General features: G+C 45.5%; 1 protein-coding gene across 1 annotated transcript in view; it reads right to left on the bottom strand.

Moving 5' to 3' along the window:
- Nucleotides 1-20386, bottom strand: part of Mtcl1 (microtubule crosslinking factor 1) — a 117786-nt gene that overhangs the window by 88775 nt on the left and 8625 nt on the right. The window contains 2 exon segments of the mRNA XM_059278759.1: nucleotides 15321-15479; nucleotides 17502-17726. Coding sequence (XP_059134742.1) covers nucleotides 15321-15479; nucleotides 17502-17726 — 384 coding nt within the window.

Below are 20386 nucleotides of genomic sequence, written 5' to 3' on the forward strand. Positions count from 1 at the left end.
ACAGAGAAACCGTGTCTTGAAAAACAAGACAAAACAGGGGCGGGGGGGAGGGGGGGGTCTCTCTGGCTACATAGCCCTAGCTGTCCTGGAACTTACTATGTAGACCACACTAGCCTAGAACTTACAGAGATCTGCCCACCTCCGCCTCCTGAGTGCTGGCATTAAAGGTGTGCGCCACCATGTCTGGCCTGATGGGATGTCTTCAAGAAAGAAGGCAGAGGGGACAGTAGCTGCTGACTATTTTGTAATGGGTTCCAGTACTGTCACATTCCACCTGGAATGACAGGACCACATGTAACCAACAGGAACTACTCCAGGCAGAAAAGGAGAAAACCAAGATGGTGGAGAGGGGCGGGATCAAGAGGAGTGTTGGTTTCCAGTGAACTTCAGACACGGGTCACCTTCCTGTACTAGACTCTGGCCTCTGATTTGTAATTAATGGAAAGGAAGCTGTGGCGTTATTGTCCTTTACAACTTCCGAAGTCATAAAAATATAAAACCCAAGAGTGCACTTTCTAACTCACTGGAGTAATTACATAGTGTAGCTATGATGTCTGGGCCTCCACTTTGATGCAGCAAAGAGGTCATTTGCCTAAACAAACCACTCCAAATAAAACCTCAACCACATAAAGCACCAGTTTGGGGCAGCTCTTGTTTTATCCTTCTTGACTCAGGGAACCTTGCACTTCCCCTCGGGTGGGACACACTTAAACTAAAGAGAGAGAGCAGTACAACTATGAAGTTGTACACCGCTGTTAAACTCAACCGACCAGGGGAGTTGTGAGAACCACAGATGCCTGGTCCCACCTCAAAGGACCCTAAGTTATGGCCTAGGTGTGGTATGGATATCAGGAGTCCTCAAAGATACCCAGGGGTTCTGATATGCAATCAGGGTCAAACAGTATGGAGTCTAAGGACTATATCCTTCATAGGCATTTTACACTCTATCCCCACCCAAGAAACCTATGCTACAAGAAGCAGCTTGCCCTAGGATGTCCCTTAGGACTGTGCCATCGTCTTCCTACAAAGCTCCAGGTATCGCCTCAATTATTTCACAGGTATTGTACAAGGTTTTGCAAGAGATGAATGTGTTTGCTACCTGCTGCTCATCTACCTGATTTAAAACAAAACAAACAATAAACAAAAAAAAAAAGCATGCCAGCGCACCCCTGAGAAAATGCGCAATGACTAGACTTCAAATTCCACAGGAGAGCTGAGGAACAAGATGTGAGAACAGATGTAAGCCTGAAAATAAGAACAGGCTTCTGAGATGCAAAAAAAAAAAAGAGCCCTGTTCAGCCACCTCACAATCATGTCAAATAAGCCATTCAAGAGGAAAGAATCAGCAACCCCTGTGGATGGTAAATACACATAGATAACATCATGGCTTTTGCATGCACTTGTCTAGGCCAACAGCTCTCAACAGGGGCCAGCGGATCCCCACCCCTGCTCCAAGACACTGAGCAGTATCTGCAGACATTTTTGATGGTCCCAAACTTGGAGCTGTGGCAGTGCTGATAGCATCTAGTGGGAAGAGACTAGAGACGCTGTGAGGTGTCTGATATCTCATGGGGACAGCTCCTACCACAAAGAATTACCCATCCAAAATGTCATGCGCTCAGAGGCTGAGCAAGGCTGTTTGTTCTAAGCAGATACTGGGAATGGATTCCTCCTACAACCACCCCCTCGTGTACACCAAGATGTTTCCATGGGGCTCCACGACATGTGGGCCTCAATACTTTGGTGATCACACAGACAGCGTCTGTTTACAAGTCAGTCCAATAACCTTGACCCAAAAATGCCTACATTCAAACCCCTGGAAGCAGACAGGAAATGCTTGGCATGCCTTCAAAACTAAGGCAAATAGCCTGGTCACACCCCCATAGTGACTCAGGTTCACTGGGGAGAAGGATCCTTCCTGCATTCCTCCTGCAGGGATGCTGGTGGGATGCCGTACTCCCCATCGCTCAATTAAGGGTCCTGTGGCATACAATCACACCTTTAAAGCTTCATGGTTCGTATATTTTAAAATGATTAATCCATGGAAGACGTTTTCCAGCAATTAGTTTATGTTTCTCTCATGCATGAGAAAAGAACAACAATGCTATTTGTGTGACTAAAAACACACACACACACACACACACACACACACACACACACACACACACGTCTCCAAGAGCCTAGTCTCCACAACTGAGGTTGTCTGGCAGTCCCCTGGAGGAACGCCAAGTGTCCAGCAACAACCCCTCCCCAAGCTCCCCCAAACACTGTTCTTGCCTTTCCTAGTCCACTCTCCCCCACTCCTCCCACTGGAAGAGATGAAGCCAAAAAATGCCACGGGAAACAAACCACAAGCGTCTGTCCTGGATGCTCAGAATTAAATGATAAACACAAATAGGTGTTTAATAAATCCACACTGTTTTGACTGGATGACCCGCTCACATCAGCACCCAGAGATTGTTTCGGTATACTGCTGTCAACCATCTGTTGGGCATCCCCGCACTTCCCATGTTCCCTGAGTCTAATGAAGCTGCTGTGGGCCACACAAGCAAGTATAACCAAGGCCCACCCCCCATCCCCACATGAAATTCTTCCACTAACACAATTAACCAAGCTGTATAAATCAAGGAGGAGGAAAAGTGTGCTATCCTTTCCCCAAAGGAAGTCCATCTCTAGGTCAAAAGGTCAAAATATTGAGACAGGTTCTCACTGGGTAGCTCTGGCTAGCCTCAAACTCTATTATACAGACCAGACTGTCCTCGAATTGACAAAAATCCCACCTGCTTCTGTCTCCCCAGTGTTGACATTAAAGGTGTGCACGACCATGCCTGGCTTATTTTAATCATTTTTTTTAAAAAGCAACTAGAACATTTCTAGTTTGCTAGAATTCACAAGTCCCACTATGATGCCCAAGGATCAATAGATAACATGCTGAAATGCTGCCTTCTATTATCAAAGATTCTCATTAAAGGAGGGCTGGGGGGCTGGAGAGGAAGAAATGGTTGGAGCCGGAATCCCTGCAAAAGAGAAGCCGCCAGGGCACCATGATGCTGTGGATGACACTCCACCAGCTCACAGGGCCAAATTGGCATGGGCATGACCCCAGTGGAGCTTGGCTGGATATTCAGGAACCTTACAATCAAGAGCAGCTCTGCTTACTACTGGCCAAACATGAAGCTTTTATGACTCATAGCCACTGTCCAAAAAAAGTAAACTTAACCTACAGTAGAATTACTGGTTCGCATGAACTGTCCTGGGGTAATCATTTACAGAATCAGAAATTCCTTAGGAAGAGATTTTTAAATAATGGCATGGCTCTTTCTTGAGCAAAAGTAACATGTTTTTGTTTTGTTTTGTTTTCCGAGACAGGGTTTCTCTGTGTCCTTGTTCCTGGCTGTCCTGGAACTCGCTCTGTAGACCAGGCTGGCCTCGAACTCACAGACATCCACCTGCCTCTGCCTTCCGAGTGCTGGGATTAAAGGCGTGTGCCACCTCCACTCAACTCAAAAGTGACATATGTTTAATGAATGCCCAACAAGCAGGGGTGGGATACAAGCATATATACCACAAGGTAAAGATGTGATTGGTGGTCCACAAGTCCAGTGAGGGTTCAGATGAACCACACCACTGGTTGGCCTAGACAACATCAAGAAAGCATTCGCTATGGAGGTGAAGATTCAAGCCTGTGCTGTTTTGCAGAGAGAACCAGGGGGGAAAAAAGCAAATATGCCCTGCTAATTTTTTGGGTTGTGTTTTGTTTTGTTTTGAGAAAGGCCCACTATGCAGCTCTAGCTGGTCTGGAACTCGCTATATTGACCAGGCTAACTTCCAACTGCCTCTGCCACCTGAGTGCAGGGATTAAAGGCATGTGCCACCACCATGCCAACTAATTTTTGACAAAAGTACAAAAGAGATCCAAAGAGAGGGAAAGTGTCATTCCTATGTGGTGCTGGGGCAGCTGGACAGCTACAGGTACAGAGGAAACAAAGCCCAGAATCTAACCCATATCCCAGACAAAACGTAACTCCAACTGAATCGTGGACCTAAATGTGAAACTACAAAATCTTAACGTGGGATAAGGAGGGACACAGAAAACATTCCGTCTACAGCTGGGACTTGAACTCTTACAGCTCGTGACCATAAAAGGAGACAGCTATGAACGAGAGACCTCACATGAAATGAGGAGCTTAGGACTGAGTGAGACCCTGTGGAGAGGATAAGAAGACAAACCACAGAGATGGAGACTGTGTTTGTGGATGGTGTGTCTGAACAAAGGACGGTGTCTGGAACACAAGGAGAACTCTCAAAATGCAATAGCAAAATAAACAGGGAATCTAAATACAAAATTCAATGAGAGAAACACAGGAAGAGGCAGTTTTCCAAAAGAGATACAGATGGGAAACCGAGTGTGAAAAGATGTGTGGCGTCATTAGCCATGGAGAAGTGCAAATCAGAACCACAGTGAGATACCACGTAGAATACCTCTATGAAACAATGTTGCTGGGCACCTTTAGTCCCAGCACTCGGAAGCAGAGACAGGAGGATCTCTGGGAGTTCAAGGCCTGCCTGGTCTACACAGTGAGTTCCAGTACAACCAGAGCCACATAATGGCTCAAAACAAAACAAAACAAAACGGTGTTGCCTATGCTTGTGAGGGTGTGGAGACCTTGGGATGCCTGAGCATCACCAACAGTGAAGACAGCCACTCTGAGGACATTCTTTACAGAATTCAACATGCAACTAATATACAACCCAGAATTGTTACCTTGGGTGTTTATCCCAGAGAAATAAACCTCATGGATCCATAGACACTAGCACACAACTCTATGTTATTGTGAGGTAGGGGCACAACTGTCTTCCTTTCCCTCCATGCAAACTCAAAGCAGACCACATCTACGATAAATGTGTGAGGTTCTCTCACAGTGATCCAAGACCAGATGGGGCCGGGTGGGGGTGCTATAATAAAATTCAGTGCTGATGCTTGAGCCAGAAAGCATCAGATGAAGAACTTTGAGCTCTGTAAGACTTTCTGATCCTTAGATACCAGTTGAAAAGGTCAGATCCTAGGCTACCTACAGCACCTGCTGAACTTGGCTAAACTAAGTTGTTCTCATCACCCAGGATTCAATTACTTGGTACTATCATTCCTGGAAGTCAAAGGAAAATTTCACTCGTGTTTAGACTATTTTATTATAAAAGGATGCAACTCAGGCATGACTAGCTGGGAACGCTGCCTGGAGCAAGGTATGGGGACAACTAGCTTGCAGCACCCTCACACTCGCTCTGCTTTGGGAGTCCCAGAAGGCTTTGCTACAAAGGCATGGTTGGTCATAGCATTGGCTATTGATGATAACTTGACCTTTGATTACCTTTTTCTTTTCTTCCAGTATTAGAATGGAACAGAGCCCTGCATGGTTGGCAAGTTTTCAGCTTGGCCACATCCTTAGCCAGATTAATATAAATATCCTTGAGTGACTCTCTCCTTGTTCCTGTTCCCCAAAGACAGAGAATAAAGCCTACAGTCTCCTTGGCCAACTACCTTGAGACAACGCAGAGGACCCCAAATATCTGTCCTCTCATAAGCTCATACTCTTATCCCTTTGGAGATTGCAAATGTTTTAGGAGATTAAGATGAGCTAGGAAGGAGTGTACAGAGAAAACAAGCACAGCTGTACACATGTGGTCCATCGCTAACCGCATTTGCGACACACGTGAAGGCGGTCCCGAGTGGCAGTACCCAATGACATCATCACCGTCTCAATTTGTGAAAAGATACCCGATAGATCTATGTATGTGCACAGGCTAAGGACAGACCGTTCAGAAATTTCCTTCAGATTCTATGTGACTACATCATACCTATCAGTTTGACTTCCAAATTAATCACAGCATGAGATTAACAAAATAATAAACAACATATTGGAATAAAAACACCTGCATTATCTATTTCTGGAGTTTCCATTTTATCTGTTTTCTGTGACAGTTGGCCTACGATAATGGAAACGTTGGAAAGTGAAGCCACAGATACGGCAGGTCGGGTGACCTGACTACATCCTAGTTGAGTGAGACCTTGATATTTTTGGAACTCACTCACCATGATGCTTATGTACTCTGTCTTTCCAGTGTACCACCACTCCCACCCCCCTCACCTCACCCCCACCCCCACCCCCGCTTCCCACGGGATTTGTTCACCTAGTCTAATCTTCTTTAATGTGAGCCCAAAGGAAAAGAAACACTTCTCAAATGACAATAAGCCATGTGATCTGTGAAATGACACTGTACCGCATTCCTACCCTACAGAACTAACCAATATTTCCGGTTCCAGGCAAAGAGTTTCATTCCTCCAGTTTTCCACAAGCATCATTTACTACTTCCATCACATGTAAACATCTGTTCAGAGTTTGGAATGTTACAGAAAGCTTCCGTGAGAGCTGGTGTTTCCAGGAGAATCTTAAAGAATGTATGAGACTGCTGGCAGAGGGGTGGTCAGGAAGAGAAGGCACAGACCAAGGCCCTGGGTGGAAGGTGCGGCTTGGTGGAGCAAGATGTTGAGGCGGGTAAGGGGCCCACACTACTCCCTTGGAAGGAGAACCTTCCCTCCGTCCTCCCGTAATGTTCTCATTAGATGAAACAACACAATAAGTACTTCTAAAAATAGAAAATAATTACATAGAGAGCATCAGTGGGTCAAAGGAAGGCACAGGTACCTTTCTCCAACTACTGATGACAGACCGGAGCTGCCTTGCCTACTCTCTGCCTTGACATTGGCTCCAGAGCCCTCACCCTGAGGTCCTGACCCTAGTGATCAGCCCCTTCTAGCTACAATGAAGAAGATGCCCAAGGGAGCTATGGAGGAAGAGGAGAATGGCTGACTTCTCCTGTATGCTGCAGCATGACTAGTGACCGTTTAGGACGCCTTGCCCTGAGAGAGTGGGCCCGACGAATTACCGGACACTGTGAAAGTCCTGCAAAAGTCAACACGCTGAAGATGTGTTTGGGAGCCTGTGGTGCCCCTGGCAAACGGTGGAACCTTCAGGAGGCGAGAAAAGGAAGGTCACTGGAGTGTGCTCTTGAAGAGGCCATTAGAGTGTCGGTCTCTGCCTCCCTCGACCACCACAAGACTAAACAGCTTTGTTCCAGCCCACGCTCCTCTACGATTTTTCCTTCATCACAGGCCTCAAAGGATCATGGGTTGAAATCTCTAAATATAAGTATCAAGGTAAATCTTACTTTTTTTTTTTAAATGCCGAATGCCGTTTATTGAAGGAGGGAGGAGGTCTTAAATACAGGCTTACAGCACATTGGGAGAACCCCGGAGGGCAGAAGTTCACTACAGATGTTATACAATCTTGCATCTAAGCTCTTAACACCCATCATGCAGGATACACAGACAAGGAACTTCCCTTAAGCATTCAGGAGGGTGAAACCCGGCAGGGAATTAGCATAGGGAGGATATCAAGGTCAAGGTCAGCAAGCAAGGCAACAGTTACCCAAAGTGGGGGCCAGGACCCTACAGGTCCCCCTTTTACTAATAAATGAGCTTCTGACTTAGGTTGCATGGGACATCAGCAGGTCACCTTACCCGTCATGGAGACGCTGCCCAGGTAAATCTTTCTTCTTGTAAGTCAATTATCTCAAGATTTTTTTTGTTTTGTTTCAGAGTTGCAGGAAGTCGATTACCATCCCTTAGGTCATGGTGCAGATCTGATCTGGCCTTGCACACAGATGAGACACACACAGTCTGTGCCTACCTCTGCCTTCCCCCATTCTCCTCACCACTGTGTTCTCTTTCTCTGCCATAACAAAACCCAAACAAGGTGTTGGTAAAATCTTTAACAACCAAACTTAATGAACTAACATAACCCAAGAAACCAGAACATTCCAAATGCTTAAACAGGCCAACCACTCTCCCTCTCGGATCTCTGCCATAGTTCCCTGTGAAAAAGCAAATAAACCCACCCAGCACGTAGCACACAGCCCAGCTGAGCCGCCTGGGAGGACACTGGAGAGGAGCGGCAGGCCGTTCCCTGGCCTAAGAGACTTTAATGCAAGTTTGTCTGGATTTAGAAAAGAACCGTTTCCCAATGACCTGTCCTCCACTCTCACCCTCCGTAGCAGTGAATCGGCCACTTGTGTATTTACAGCTCCTGAACTGAGGGCACCCACTCTTCCAGCCGGCCAACTACAGCTCAAGCATTCAAACCCCTTTATGCCATGTCTTTCTGCGGCTGGTGCCTGTTAAAATTCTCTATGAGTCTCTGAACTCGGCATTTCCCAGCTGGGGACTGGATAAAAGACAGAAATGGCTCACAGGAATGAAGGTGGTTTCCCCGCAGGCCTCAGACACTGTACACCCACACAGTATACATACACACATAAGAGACAGATAGACAGACAGACAAACACACACACACACACACACACACACACACATACAGAGCCAGAGACACAGAGACAGATAGACACCATGGGCCGCCTCTTCTCAGGTTCTAGTATTAGGCAAAAGACTTAAGCAGACACCATTAATTCCTCTCCCTCCCTCTCTCCATCCCATTTTACTCCATTATTAACTTAGCAGGACACACAACTGAGATATCACTTAAGTCACCAGATTTCTTCCCCTTCCTATACCTTAGCTGGAATCTCCCCGCCACCCACTCCCATACACAGTCACACATGAAAGCATACCATGACCAGCGAATGAAACCAGAGACTGCTTGGTCCCTTCACAGCTTTCCTGAGTGAGTGCAGAGGGTCTACATTTGGACTTAGTAGGTTTTAAGCCAGGGATGGTGCTCCGACCCAAAACATAACCAAGGTCCTAAGGAGTGATCCAACATAAGATTCTGCCTACGGAGAATTTTACCATCTTCCCCAAGCAAATCTTTGTTTACTGGGGGAACCATAAAGTCTGAAAACACCAGCCATGACATTTTACTGCACTGTAGTCGAAGGACAATAGCTATTTATTATTTTTATGTACCTCCACTTGCAGACTCCCTGGCTGTCAGACAGTCTGAATATAACGGCACATAAACAAAGCCCTAGTTTAGAAGACTAGATGTCAAGGAGCAGACAGAGGAGAAGCTGGGACACAGCAGAAGGGCACAGTGCACAGTGTGCCAAGCCCTGAGCACAGTGGGAGCTGAACGCAATAGGCAAGGTGGGAGGCAGGCAGGGAGGCTGCAGACCCACAGGAGTTTGAATGTTTGAGCTGTAGTTGGCCGGCTGGAAGAGTGGGTGCCCTCAGTTCAGGAGCTGTAACTACACAAGTGGCCGATTCACTGCTGCGGAGGGTGAGAGTGGAGGACAGATCATTGGGAAACGGTTCAAATCCAGGCGAACTTGTATTAAAGTGTCCTAGGCCAGGGAACGACCCGCCGCTCCTTCCCAGTACCCTCCGGGGCGGCTCAGCTGGGCTGTGTGCTACGTGCTGGGTGGGTTTATTTGCCAGCCAGTCTGGCTCACTCAGGAAGCTCCAGGTTCAGTGAGAAAACCTGTCTCAGAAAATCAGGTAGTTCCAGAGAGAAAGACATCCTGCATCGGCTTCTGGCCTCCACATGCAAGTGTACGCACATGTAGATATACCCACACACAAACGTGTACACATCACACACAAGTGTGACAAAGAGAAAGAAAGAAAAGGAACAAGTTGACAAACGTGCTAATTAATGAAAATAAACATTGTTATTAGATACGTCAACTAAGAGGGGTGACTTTTAAAAAATGAAACTAAAATGATAACAATAGTAATAGGAAAGATAAGAATCAATTAGCTCTTTAAAAGATGTGCCTGTTACTCAGGAAAGAAGCAGGCATAATTTTAAACTTCAAATCAAACGTGCCTGTGAGAAATCTGAGTCAAATGAACAGAAATAGAATGTATAGTGTCCCAACTGAGAGAGAAAACATGGGAACTAAAAATTCAAAGAAAAGGCAACATTTAAGAAAACAAACAAACAAACAAACAAAATGGAAAATAAAGAACATAAAATGCAATGATAGAGATAATCGGTCCATTTTTTAATAGCCACAATGACATAAATGCATTAAATTCATTGGTTCAAAAGCGCTTCTCAGATACCATTTCAAAAAATATAGCTATATTCTGGTTCATAAAAAATAATAACCTAAAACATAATAATAGAAAATCAGAAACTAAAGGAGCCACAGAAAAGCCATTCCAAGCAAGTACCAATAAAATACATTTATTAGCGATGATAAAATGAGAAAACTTGAGACTTAATAGCAAAACCAGTAGAATAAAGGCGTCATTGCCAACTGAAAGTTCTAAATCTACTTGGACTTTAAAATATAGCTTCAAAATACATAAAGAGTTTGACACAGCTTGAATTACAATCATAAGAAAACCAAATTATAAAGTACACAAAAAACTTGAACAACACTATTAATGAATAGAATATACTTTACAAACTGCAGCAATACAAGGATGGACTGGAAATCAATGAAAAAAAAACAACGGAACAAGACTGAAAAATACAGTAGACTCTGTAGACAGAGAAGCACGACTGCATCAAACCTTTACATTTGTACACTGAATGTATAAAATGTTCTCCCCAACCCCATGGGCTACAGGCGAAGTTTTAAAACCTCACTCTAATGGAATTACATGAAAATCTCCACCCAGACTTGGAGTAGCCCTGGTCTCTCAAGCACACAGAAACATAGTATCTAACCATTCATTTACTAAGCACCCACCCCGCAATGATGTCACATCCAGGGTCTGGAAGGCAGCCTGCACAAGCCCTCTGGCTTCTAGTGGCTCCTGTGACTCCTATAAAATAAAATATATGGAGCCGCTTGTGTGAACCGAGCTCCTGCCATAGGCTCAGCGAGCCGGAGCAAAGCCCAATAAAATTCTCCAGCTAAAGTTCCACACACCACACTCCAACTGCCTGCCTACCTGACTGTCAGAGAAACCAGGAGACACAGAACAGTCAAATAACACGCGCAAGCCAGTTCCTACTGATGATGTGACAATGCCCTCTACGTGACCGTTCACAGGACAGTCACCTGAACGCCACCCACCAGGCTTCTTCCCTAGTCTTCTCTTTCCCTGTCCCTATGCCACAAAACCCACATATCTCTGTCCTTAGAAATTGCCAACTAGGGGCTGGAAAGATGGCTCAGTGGTTAAGAGGTCCTGGGTTCAATTCCCAGTGCTCACATGGCAGCTCACAACTGTCTGTAACTCCTGACACCTTCACATGGACATACATGCAGGCAAAAAAAACCAAAAAACAAACAAAAAAAAAGTGTACATAAAATACATATAAATAAATTATCTTTTAAAAAAAGAAATTGCCAACTAATTTGGCTACTTATTTGTGTCTAGTATATAATATACCCAAAAAGTTGGGGGTGGACATTATTGAAGAATGAAAAAAACATAAGAGTGACCATCTTGGAAAAGTGGAAGCTAGCCAGGCCTGGTGGCTCATGCCTTTAATGCCAGCATTTGGGAAGCAGAGGCAGGTGGATCTCTGTGAGTTCGAGACCAACCTGGTCTACGGAGCAAGCTCTAGGACAGCCAAGACTATGCAGAGGAACCCTGTCTCAAAAAGAAAAAAGTGGAAGCTAGGCTGAGTTCACCCACTTTTACTTTCTGACATACTGTGGCAGCTCTATAAAGAAACAACACCGAGGAGTCCAGGACAAGTACATGCTTGAACTCTGCAGCGGGGCAAAGGGTCTGCTTCCTGGGTGCAGGGACCATGAGTGAGCAATCACAGAAAGCAACCAGGAGACCAGGCCAAGCAGGTCAGCCCTCCTGCCTTCCCATCTATCAACGGAACGGAGAAAGTGAGCTTCCCATGCCTTCCCATCTATCAATGGAGAAAGTGAGCTTCCCATGACCCACTTGCTTTCATTTAAAAAGGACAGGAGGGGAAAGTCCTTTGTCACCCTTTTGATAGCCCTTCCCCATCTCCAGTCTGCATCCTGGGTGGGGGAAGGAAGGCAGGGAGAGACAGAGTGAAGGCCAGTTAGTGAGTACAGGTCCCCCGTGTCACGCCAGGAAGTCAAACAACGGAGCACCCAGGCAGGTTTGTTTAAGACGGAAGAGATACTGTCAGAACTCTGGGAGTGCCCACGGTCACCCATATCTTCGCCCAAAATATCGGTCAAGTACGACAAAAGAAAACCATTTCGAAAGAGGTTAAAACTCACTCATGTAACATAAAACCACCCATTTCAAGTATAAGTCAATAGCATTTGGTACATTCCCATGTGGTATAAAACTGCCACCTGTCTGCTTGGGTCCAAAACATACCCATCCCTCCCCAAGGCAATTCCAAACCCATCCGCCGACAGCTGGCCCTTCCATATCATAACTACTGGAAACCATTCATCTGACTACAAAAAGTTTGCAAAGCCAATGGTCACTGGAAAAGCAGAACGGAGCCCAGAGCGAGCGGTAAGTCACCGACGACAGGAGTGAGAGGTGGTGACTGTTACCACCCAAAGCCCCAGGACTACAGGACCCTAGGAGAGGCAGGAGGAGGCGTACAGTAGTAGGAAATGTTTGGGTTTGCTGGTGTCTACCAGGCCCCCGAAGTAGGAAAACCACGGAGCTCTATGGAAGGACCACAACAGCAGGGCCGCTCGGGTCCTCTGAGGCCAGGCGGCTTCACACAAGGACTCTGTTATTCATGGGCAGGAAAAGCCCTTGCCATTTTAGGTCACCGTGCATCCATTTACAAAGTGTCACAGGTGAACAGTGAAGCGCCAACTCAACTGTGTGTGTTTTTAGCTTTTGTGACAAGAATCTATCTATGGAGACGATAGCTGGCATTTCCCTGCAGTCTCTCTCCCACCACCTTGGGACCCTAGGTCCCCTGGCTCCGTCATTCTCTTCGTCCAGCACCCTCTGCCATGTCTTAACTCTCCCGAGACTCTTGTCTGTTACACAATCCTTTAGCAGTGTGGTATAAAAATATCGTCCCACCGGACTGACTGCAGCTCTGGGGGTGAAATGCTTATCCCATCTCAACGAAGCCGCGCCCTCTGCATCATGTTAACCCACGGGGAGGGGCTGATCCCTCCACTTCACTCCACTGCCTGAGCCAGCATGGGGCTCCAAGACGACCCCTGCTTCCTCTAGTTTTTCTTCTTGTGTCAAAAACAACAGCAGTCATTTCTTCCTCCCAAGGAATCCAAGTCTTACACAATCCATCTAAACATATGCAGACTCGTCCCTTGCTTAAAATATATATGTAGTCGGTCTTCTGCATCAGTGTGTTCCACACCGGCAGATTCAACCAACCAGGGGTATAAAACAGTCCACAAAAAAATACTGCTGTCACCATGATTATGTAGACTAGATTTTTATGATTCATCCCTAAACAACATTAACAAAATAACTATTTTTATAGTGGCTATATTGTTAGACATTATGAATAGTGTAGAAATGATTTGAAGTATGTATATGTGCTCACGTTCTATCAAAAGACTACCATTTTTATGTAAGAGACTTGAGCATCTGTGGACTTCAGTTCCTGTGGGCATCCTGGAACTACCTGGTATCACATATACATACATACATACATATACATACATATATTTATATATATGTGTGTGTGTACATGTGTTACCTACATGTATACAACTAGAATATGTGTAGTTACATCTATCCAGATCAATCATATAAAATATACTTCTGAATTATTGTCTATGCACACTGGTAGGTAGGGCTCGACCTATAAATCAGCACAGTTTCAGAAAATTAAGACCAAAGGAAAAGCAGGCAGTAAAAGGTACCAATGACAGTGAATGAGGCAAAAGATCCATCATTAGAGGGCAAACTCCCCCAGCCTGGGGATGAACCAGGCAGCAGTTAAGAGGTGTGCTGCACTCATGATGTAAAATAATCTTTCAGAAGCCAGCCTCCTGGGCTGTGAAGCCTTGCAGCGCCGGCATCCTTATCCCCAGCAAGCCGTGATCGCCACAGCTTGGTATTCCCATCTCTATGTTCTTTCCCTCACTCAGCATGTGTCAGGCACCCATCCAGGCTCAAGGATCCCACAGTGAACCAGACAGACAAGCCCCTGCCCCGTTCAACAGAACTCTCATTACAGAGGGGCATTAGTGAAGAAACTGGACAGATGGGAGAAAAAGAAACCGTGAGCAAAGGCGGTTGGGGATACAAGAGATGGCAACATCATTGCTTTGCTGTGGTCTGTGCTCTGCAAAAAAAACCTTGGGCACCCAGGGGGACTAGAGCGTACGTTCATGTCTCCATCCCCAGAGCTCGGGACCCAGCCTGAACAAGGTGTGGTGCCAGACATTCGGGTGGGAATGACTGAACGAAACAAGAAATGTACCCAGAAGACATGAACTACTAGATGAGGCTGTTAGCAGGTCATATGCCAGCTTGAACCAGCCTTCCCCAGTATTTTTTCACTTCATCAGTATGCAGGGTGTTTTTCCAAGAAAACACTCAGCTTCAATCTTACACCAAAGTCAAAAAGAAAGTCGTCAGGATTTACATTGCCATATGCAAATGAAATATTTTTTTCTAGACAACTTTGCTAGAATAATCACTCTGTAACATTCGAAAATATCTATACCTATATATAGATACCTATGTTGAATCATATTGGCTGAATAATATATAGATATGTGTGTGCAAAAGAGCATATTTCCAGAAGGTTTTGTTGTTGTTATTTTGAGACAGGTTCTTACTATGTAGCCTTGGATGGCCCGGGAGCTGGCTATGTAGATCAGGCTGGCCTTGAACTCATAGATATCTGCCTGCATCAGCCTCCCAAGTGCTGAGTTTAAAAGGCATGAGCCACCACACCCAGCTGTTTATAGAGTTTTGATGGACAAACAGAATATACTCCCCAGCTCATTGGAAGAGAAAACATTCAGGGGCGGGGGAAGCTAGTGTTTAATTCGGTAATAATACACTGCACTTGGACACTCTGAAGGGATTAGTGGCCAGCTCACTTGAATAGAAACGATAGGAAATGAATTTAGAGTTCCAAAGCCTTTTATGTAAAAGGCCAGATAGCAAATATTTTTGGCTTTGCAAGCAACCCACAGCCTTGGTTACATAATCTCCTTTGCAGCTGTGTGTTTATGTGACTTGTTTTTTATTTGTCTACAATGAGAAAAAAAAAAATATATATATATATATATATACACACACACATATACATACATACATATACCTTTTCCTCAGCTCCTGAGCCAAATAGCCTTCCACTGTTTACTGACTCTGTCTTCCAACCCAAAAATGAGATGTAAGGCGTCCCTAGTTCCTAAGAAACCCAAGTAGTATCCCCGTGTTTCTTCATTACCTCTTTGAATCTCTCCAGCTCATTCTGGAGGGCCTGTCTGGATATCTCCACCTCGATCATCTGCTGCCGGAGAGTTTCATTGTCATCTTCTGCCTTAGCACGCTTCTCCTCCACAGTCTCCAGTTCGTGGTGCAATCTGACAGACACGTCTTTGGCGACCTGCATTGGACACACGGGGATAATCATCAGGATACGCGAAGTCTGGGGGAGTGGGGGGATGCTAAGGGAATATTCAGACAACCTCAGAGGAAGAAGCCTTAGCTTAGTTACAGCAAGAATGCAGGAAATAGGCGACAGACCTCTATTTAACAGAAGAAAGTACTACAAGCTGAGCATTCCTAACCCAAACAAAAATCGAACATCTGAAATGCTCTAAAATCTGAACCCCTTTCAGACATAAATACTTTGAATAACAAATACAGTCTTGATGTTTCTATTGCTGTGATAAAAAACACTGTGACCAAAAGCAGTTTGGGGAGGAAAGGGTTTATTTCATTTACAATCCCACATTACAGGGCACGAACTCAAGGCAGGGACCTGGAGGCAGGAGCTGAAGTGGAGGGCATGGAGGGGTGCTGCTTACTGGCTGGTTCCCCATGGCTTGCTCAGGCTGCTTTCATATACCACCCAGGGATGGCCCTACCCGCAATGGGCTGGGCCCATCATCAATCAAGAAGAGGTCCTACAGGTTTGCCTATAAGGCCCGTCTCACGGAGGCGTTTTCTCAATTGAGAGACCCTCTTCTCAGATGCGTCCAGCTTGTGTCAAGTTGACAAAACACTAGGCAGCGCAGATACTCAGTGTATAATTTAAACATGAAACTACATTATAAAGGAGAAGATGGCTTTCATAATGACAAAGCCACCCTGGATAGGGCTGTTTCCTCAGGGTGGATCAGCAATAATGCCAGTTCTCCTTGCACGCATATGCTTCCTGTCAATCAAATCAATAGTAAACCTAAAACCGCCTGGCAGTGGTGGCGCACGCCTTTAATCCCAGCACTCAGGAGGCAGAGGAGGGCGGATCTCTGTGAGTTCAAGGCCAGCCTGGGCTACCAAGTGAGTTCCAGGAAAGGCACAAAGCTACACAGAGAAACCCTGTCTTGAAACACCAAAAAACTAAAACCAATAAAAAATAAGAATTCTGTATGAGTAGATGGTCCATACAGTCAAGTTTTTAAAGATGTCTTCTGTGGCTCTTGTGTGGTTAAAACCTTGGCAATGTTCAAAGCAATTAAACTCTTTTACTTCCTTTTTTAAAATTTTATTTATTTTATGTGTATGAGTGTTTTGCCTGCATGTGCCCATGGAGGCCAGGAGCTAATGCCAGATTCCCTAAAACTGGAATTGTAGATGGTTGTGAGCCACCAACCATGTGAGTACTGGGAATGGAACCCAGGTCCTCTGTAAGAGCAGCCAGTGCTCTTAACTGCTGAGTCTTCTCTCCAGCCCAAAAGCTCCTTTACTTTCTAACAGCAAGTGAGGAAAGACTGTAAGACAACTATAAATCGGCCGGGCAGTGGTGGTGCACGCCTTTAGTCCCAGCACTCAGGAGGCAGAGGCAGGCGGATCTCTGTGAGTTCAAGGCCAGCCTGGGCTCCAGAGTGAGTTCCAGGAAAGGCATCAAAGCTACAGAGAGAAACCCTGTCTCAGGGGGAAAAAAAAAAAAAAGACAACTATAAATCACCCTTTCTCACACTGACTGGCATTCCGTTAGTGGTTGGTAATTGACAGAAGCGAGGATTATTCCTGACATAAGGAAAGCCAGATGAGACTTCACACTCTCAGAACTTGAGACATTCTGTATAATCCGCATCTAGATAAATGATTGGATGATGAGGTCATGACAGCTTTGCAGTCCATAGAGTGAGCTCAGTCCCACCTTCAACCGTGGTTTTCATTCTTTCTCGATCTCTTTAAAATATTTAATTTTATTTTATGTGTAGAGGTATTTGCCTACATATGTCTATATGCCACATTCATTCCTGGTGCCCTCTAAGACCAGAAGAGGGCACTGTATGTTATGGGACCAAGGTTACAGATATTTGTGAACCACCATGTGAATGCTAGGAACTGATCCAGGTCCTCTGCAAGAGCAGTCGGTAAGACATATTGGGTAGGTGGGTGTCTGGAGTTACCGCTTCAGGTTTCTAGGAACGGGATGCCGAGGGAGTTCACTCACCTTCAAGTCTTGCTCCAGGCTTCTGATAAGTTCCCCGTCCACCTGCCCTGTTTCTGCCACTTTCAGACTTTTCTGCTCAGCCTTCCTGAGTCGGTACTGCAGGATCCTGCAGTTCTTGTTAGCACGGTCCAGCTCTCTCCGGAGCTCCTGCAGCTGATAACCGTCCTCTTCTAGATAGCTGTCCCTCATCTCTTCCATCTCTGCACGGAGTTCATCCAGCTCGTCCTAGGAACCCAGACACCGCAGGTGAGTCAGACCCTAGCAGGAGCTAGCTAGAAGGATATAGCTCTCTCCATCCACTCGCCCACCCCGTTCCACCCATCACACTAAATGTCAAATGCCCACACGGACCCATCAATTCGTGGCCATACCAGATAAAACAGCAAGGGACCAGTGGAAATTCTCACATGAGACGATAATGTCACCAAGTACTCTTCTGAACTAAAAATCTAAAACACAATCACCATGATTCCTTACAGCTTCTAGAATTTACTCTGTTTCCCTTTATTTCCTTATATAACTAGAAGTGGAATCAGCTTTGCAAACAACTAAGCCTTCAGATTCAAGCCAAAGGCACAATTTAGGTACTAAGGCGGGCCAGACAGACCTTCTCCCTTCGATGGACATAAAGTTTAGTAGGATAATAACTGCTGATGGCCTTGGAATTACAGCAATCCTGTGGATGTCTCTGAAATCCTTTTCTACAATACAAATGTCAGCACTCAATGATTATCTAATGAGAAGCATTTTCCACTATTTCAAATATACACTGAGTTCAGTTTTGTTTTGTTTTGTTTTTTCCCCAATCTCCTACCCTGCATTTCCCATAACTCCCGTTTTTACTATCTCTGAATGCAAACACATTACATAAAATGATCGGGCCCACTGTTCTACATGGAGCTCTGGCCTTGGGCCCCTACACAGATCAGTCTGAATATCAAAATGAAATCATACTCTTTCCCATGCCACCAAACAAAACTGTGTTGTTATGTGACCTTCGGAAAAATCAGGATGTCCCTCCCAAACAGGCCAGTCTCAATGCCATGGTAACAAACTCCCTGGTGCTCTCATCTACATTGGGAGGAGAGTAACCTGCAGTAACCCGAGCAGAAGCTCCCATTTTCCTTGGGTTCCGGCTCCGTGGTCCCGTCTTGCAGTCACTCACTCTGAAACACCCAATCTACTCTCTGTTCTTTGTTTCTGCTTCCTTCAGTCTTTCTGTCTATAAAATCAACCTCAGCACAGGGGATCTCTAGAGTCTAAGGAATGAGGTGAACTTGATTCTAGAATTGCAAATAAAACCATTTCCTTACCTGAGGCTTCGCCCCTGGCTCCCAGCTTCCCTCCCACCCTACAGCCCACACTCCAGGAAGTATTATCATCATCTCAGGGGGTGACTGACTCTCCTCCCAGGCTCCCAAATCCCAATCCTAATTCAGGTTTGGGCCTCAATCCCAAGCATAAACAAATCCTTCCAAGGCTCCAAGCTTCCTAGCAGGCCTCCAAATCCCTCGGAGGCCTATTCTACAGCTTCGGGGTTAACCTTTAGTGTGTAAATTCGATGACTCCAACCACTACCAAACCCTTCAGGACCTCTCTTCTTTCTCAGAGTCCTGCCCAACACCCCTTCCCATCACACTGGGCCTCGGGGCTCCTCAGGGCCTGTAGGCCTCACCTGCCTTTCCTCCCTCCTAGAAATGTTCCAGCCTAGATCCACCAGAAGGTTTAAGGTACATGGGTTAGGGCCCCCTGACCAGCCCCGGGGCGTCTGTCTCTGTCTCTCTCGTCTCCTTCTATCATCAGTTAGTATTATAGATGGGGTTTTTTTTTTTCATGTTTTTCAACCTACCCTGAAAGTGAGCTTTGAAGGCCCTGAAACCTTGTCCACTGGCCCTTACCCAGGGCAGCATAAGGCTCACAGCAGGCTCTCAGAAAAACATTCGTGAGATGAACACACAGGAACATCATCACGTAGAAAAGACCGAATCTTCTAGACAACGGAACTCAAACCTTACTGCAGCAATGCATTGCTCTGATCTTGAGGCCTAGTCAAGAAACGCCCCCCCCTCTACCCCGCCTCAAACCAGTAATTGTGGTACAGTATACAGAATACACATTCTTTCGAATATGAAACATTTCAAGAAAGAGCAATCTAGGAAGAACATTAAGGAACGCATTCTAGAAATTTTCATAATTTGTTCAATATTTGGTGATTCAAATGCCTACAGAGTAAGAGAAGTACTCAGTTACTCCTATTTATTTTGTGCAATTAATACTGAGGCTCAAGAAAAATAGGAAATTCTCACCCACACTTGAATGCCCTCAATAGCCCTCTTTTGCCCTGCTCTTCAGTTTGTTCCAGGGTTCTGGGGGAGTGTGTGTGTGTGTGGGGGGGGGGGGTGTTCTCACCACCCTCCCTAATCCTGATTTGTTCTTAAAACGGGATTTTCTTACAATAAAGGACACCTTTCCCAACATCCGAGCCTTGGTTTGACAAGACCCTGAACAGAAAGAAATATCCTTAAAAAAAACGAGATTATCTTGGGTAAAGATGAGGTAGAGGAAACACGAGGAAATACCGGTGGGCATGCTTGGAGGAGGAGGCCTCTCCAGTCAACCTCAGCTACACACAACGGTTTCCGAACGCAAATGGGGGAGCCCATCCCCCTAATCCGAGCTTGCAGCTTCCTACTATCCTGATCAACAGGATCCCTGTGGTTTGCCAGCCAGCTAATCTAACCAGTGAGTTCCGGGTTCAATAACAAAATAATAAAGTGAAGATCAATTGTCAACCTTCTGGCATCCACAGGAACACACATACATGTATATGCCTGCCTGAACACACCCATGCAGTGCACACACAAAAATACCACATACACACACAC

This window comes from Peromyscus eremicus, chromosome 13, assembly GCF_949786415.1.
Source record: "Peromyscus eremicus chromosome 13, PerEre_H2_v1, whole genome shotgun sequence".
In the NCBI taxonomy this organism is placed as follows: domain Eukaryota; kingdom Metazoa; phylum Chordata; class Mammalia; order Rodentia; family Cricetidae; genus Peromyscus; species Peromyscus eremicus.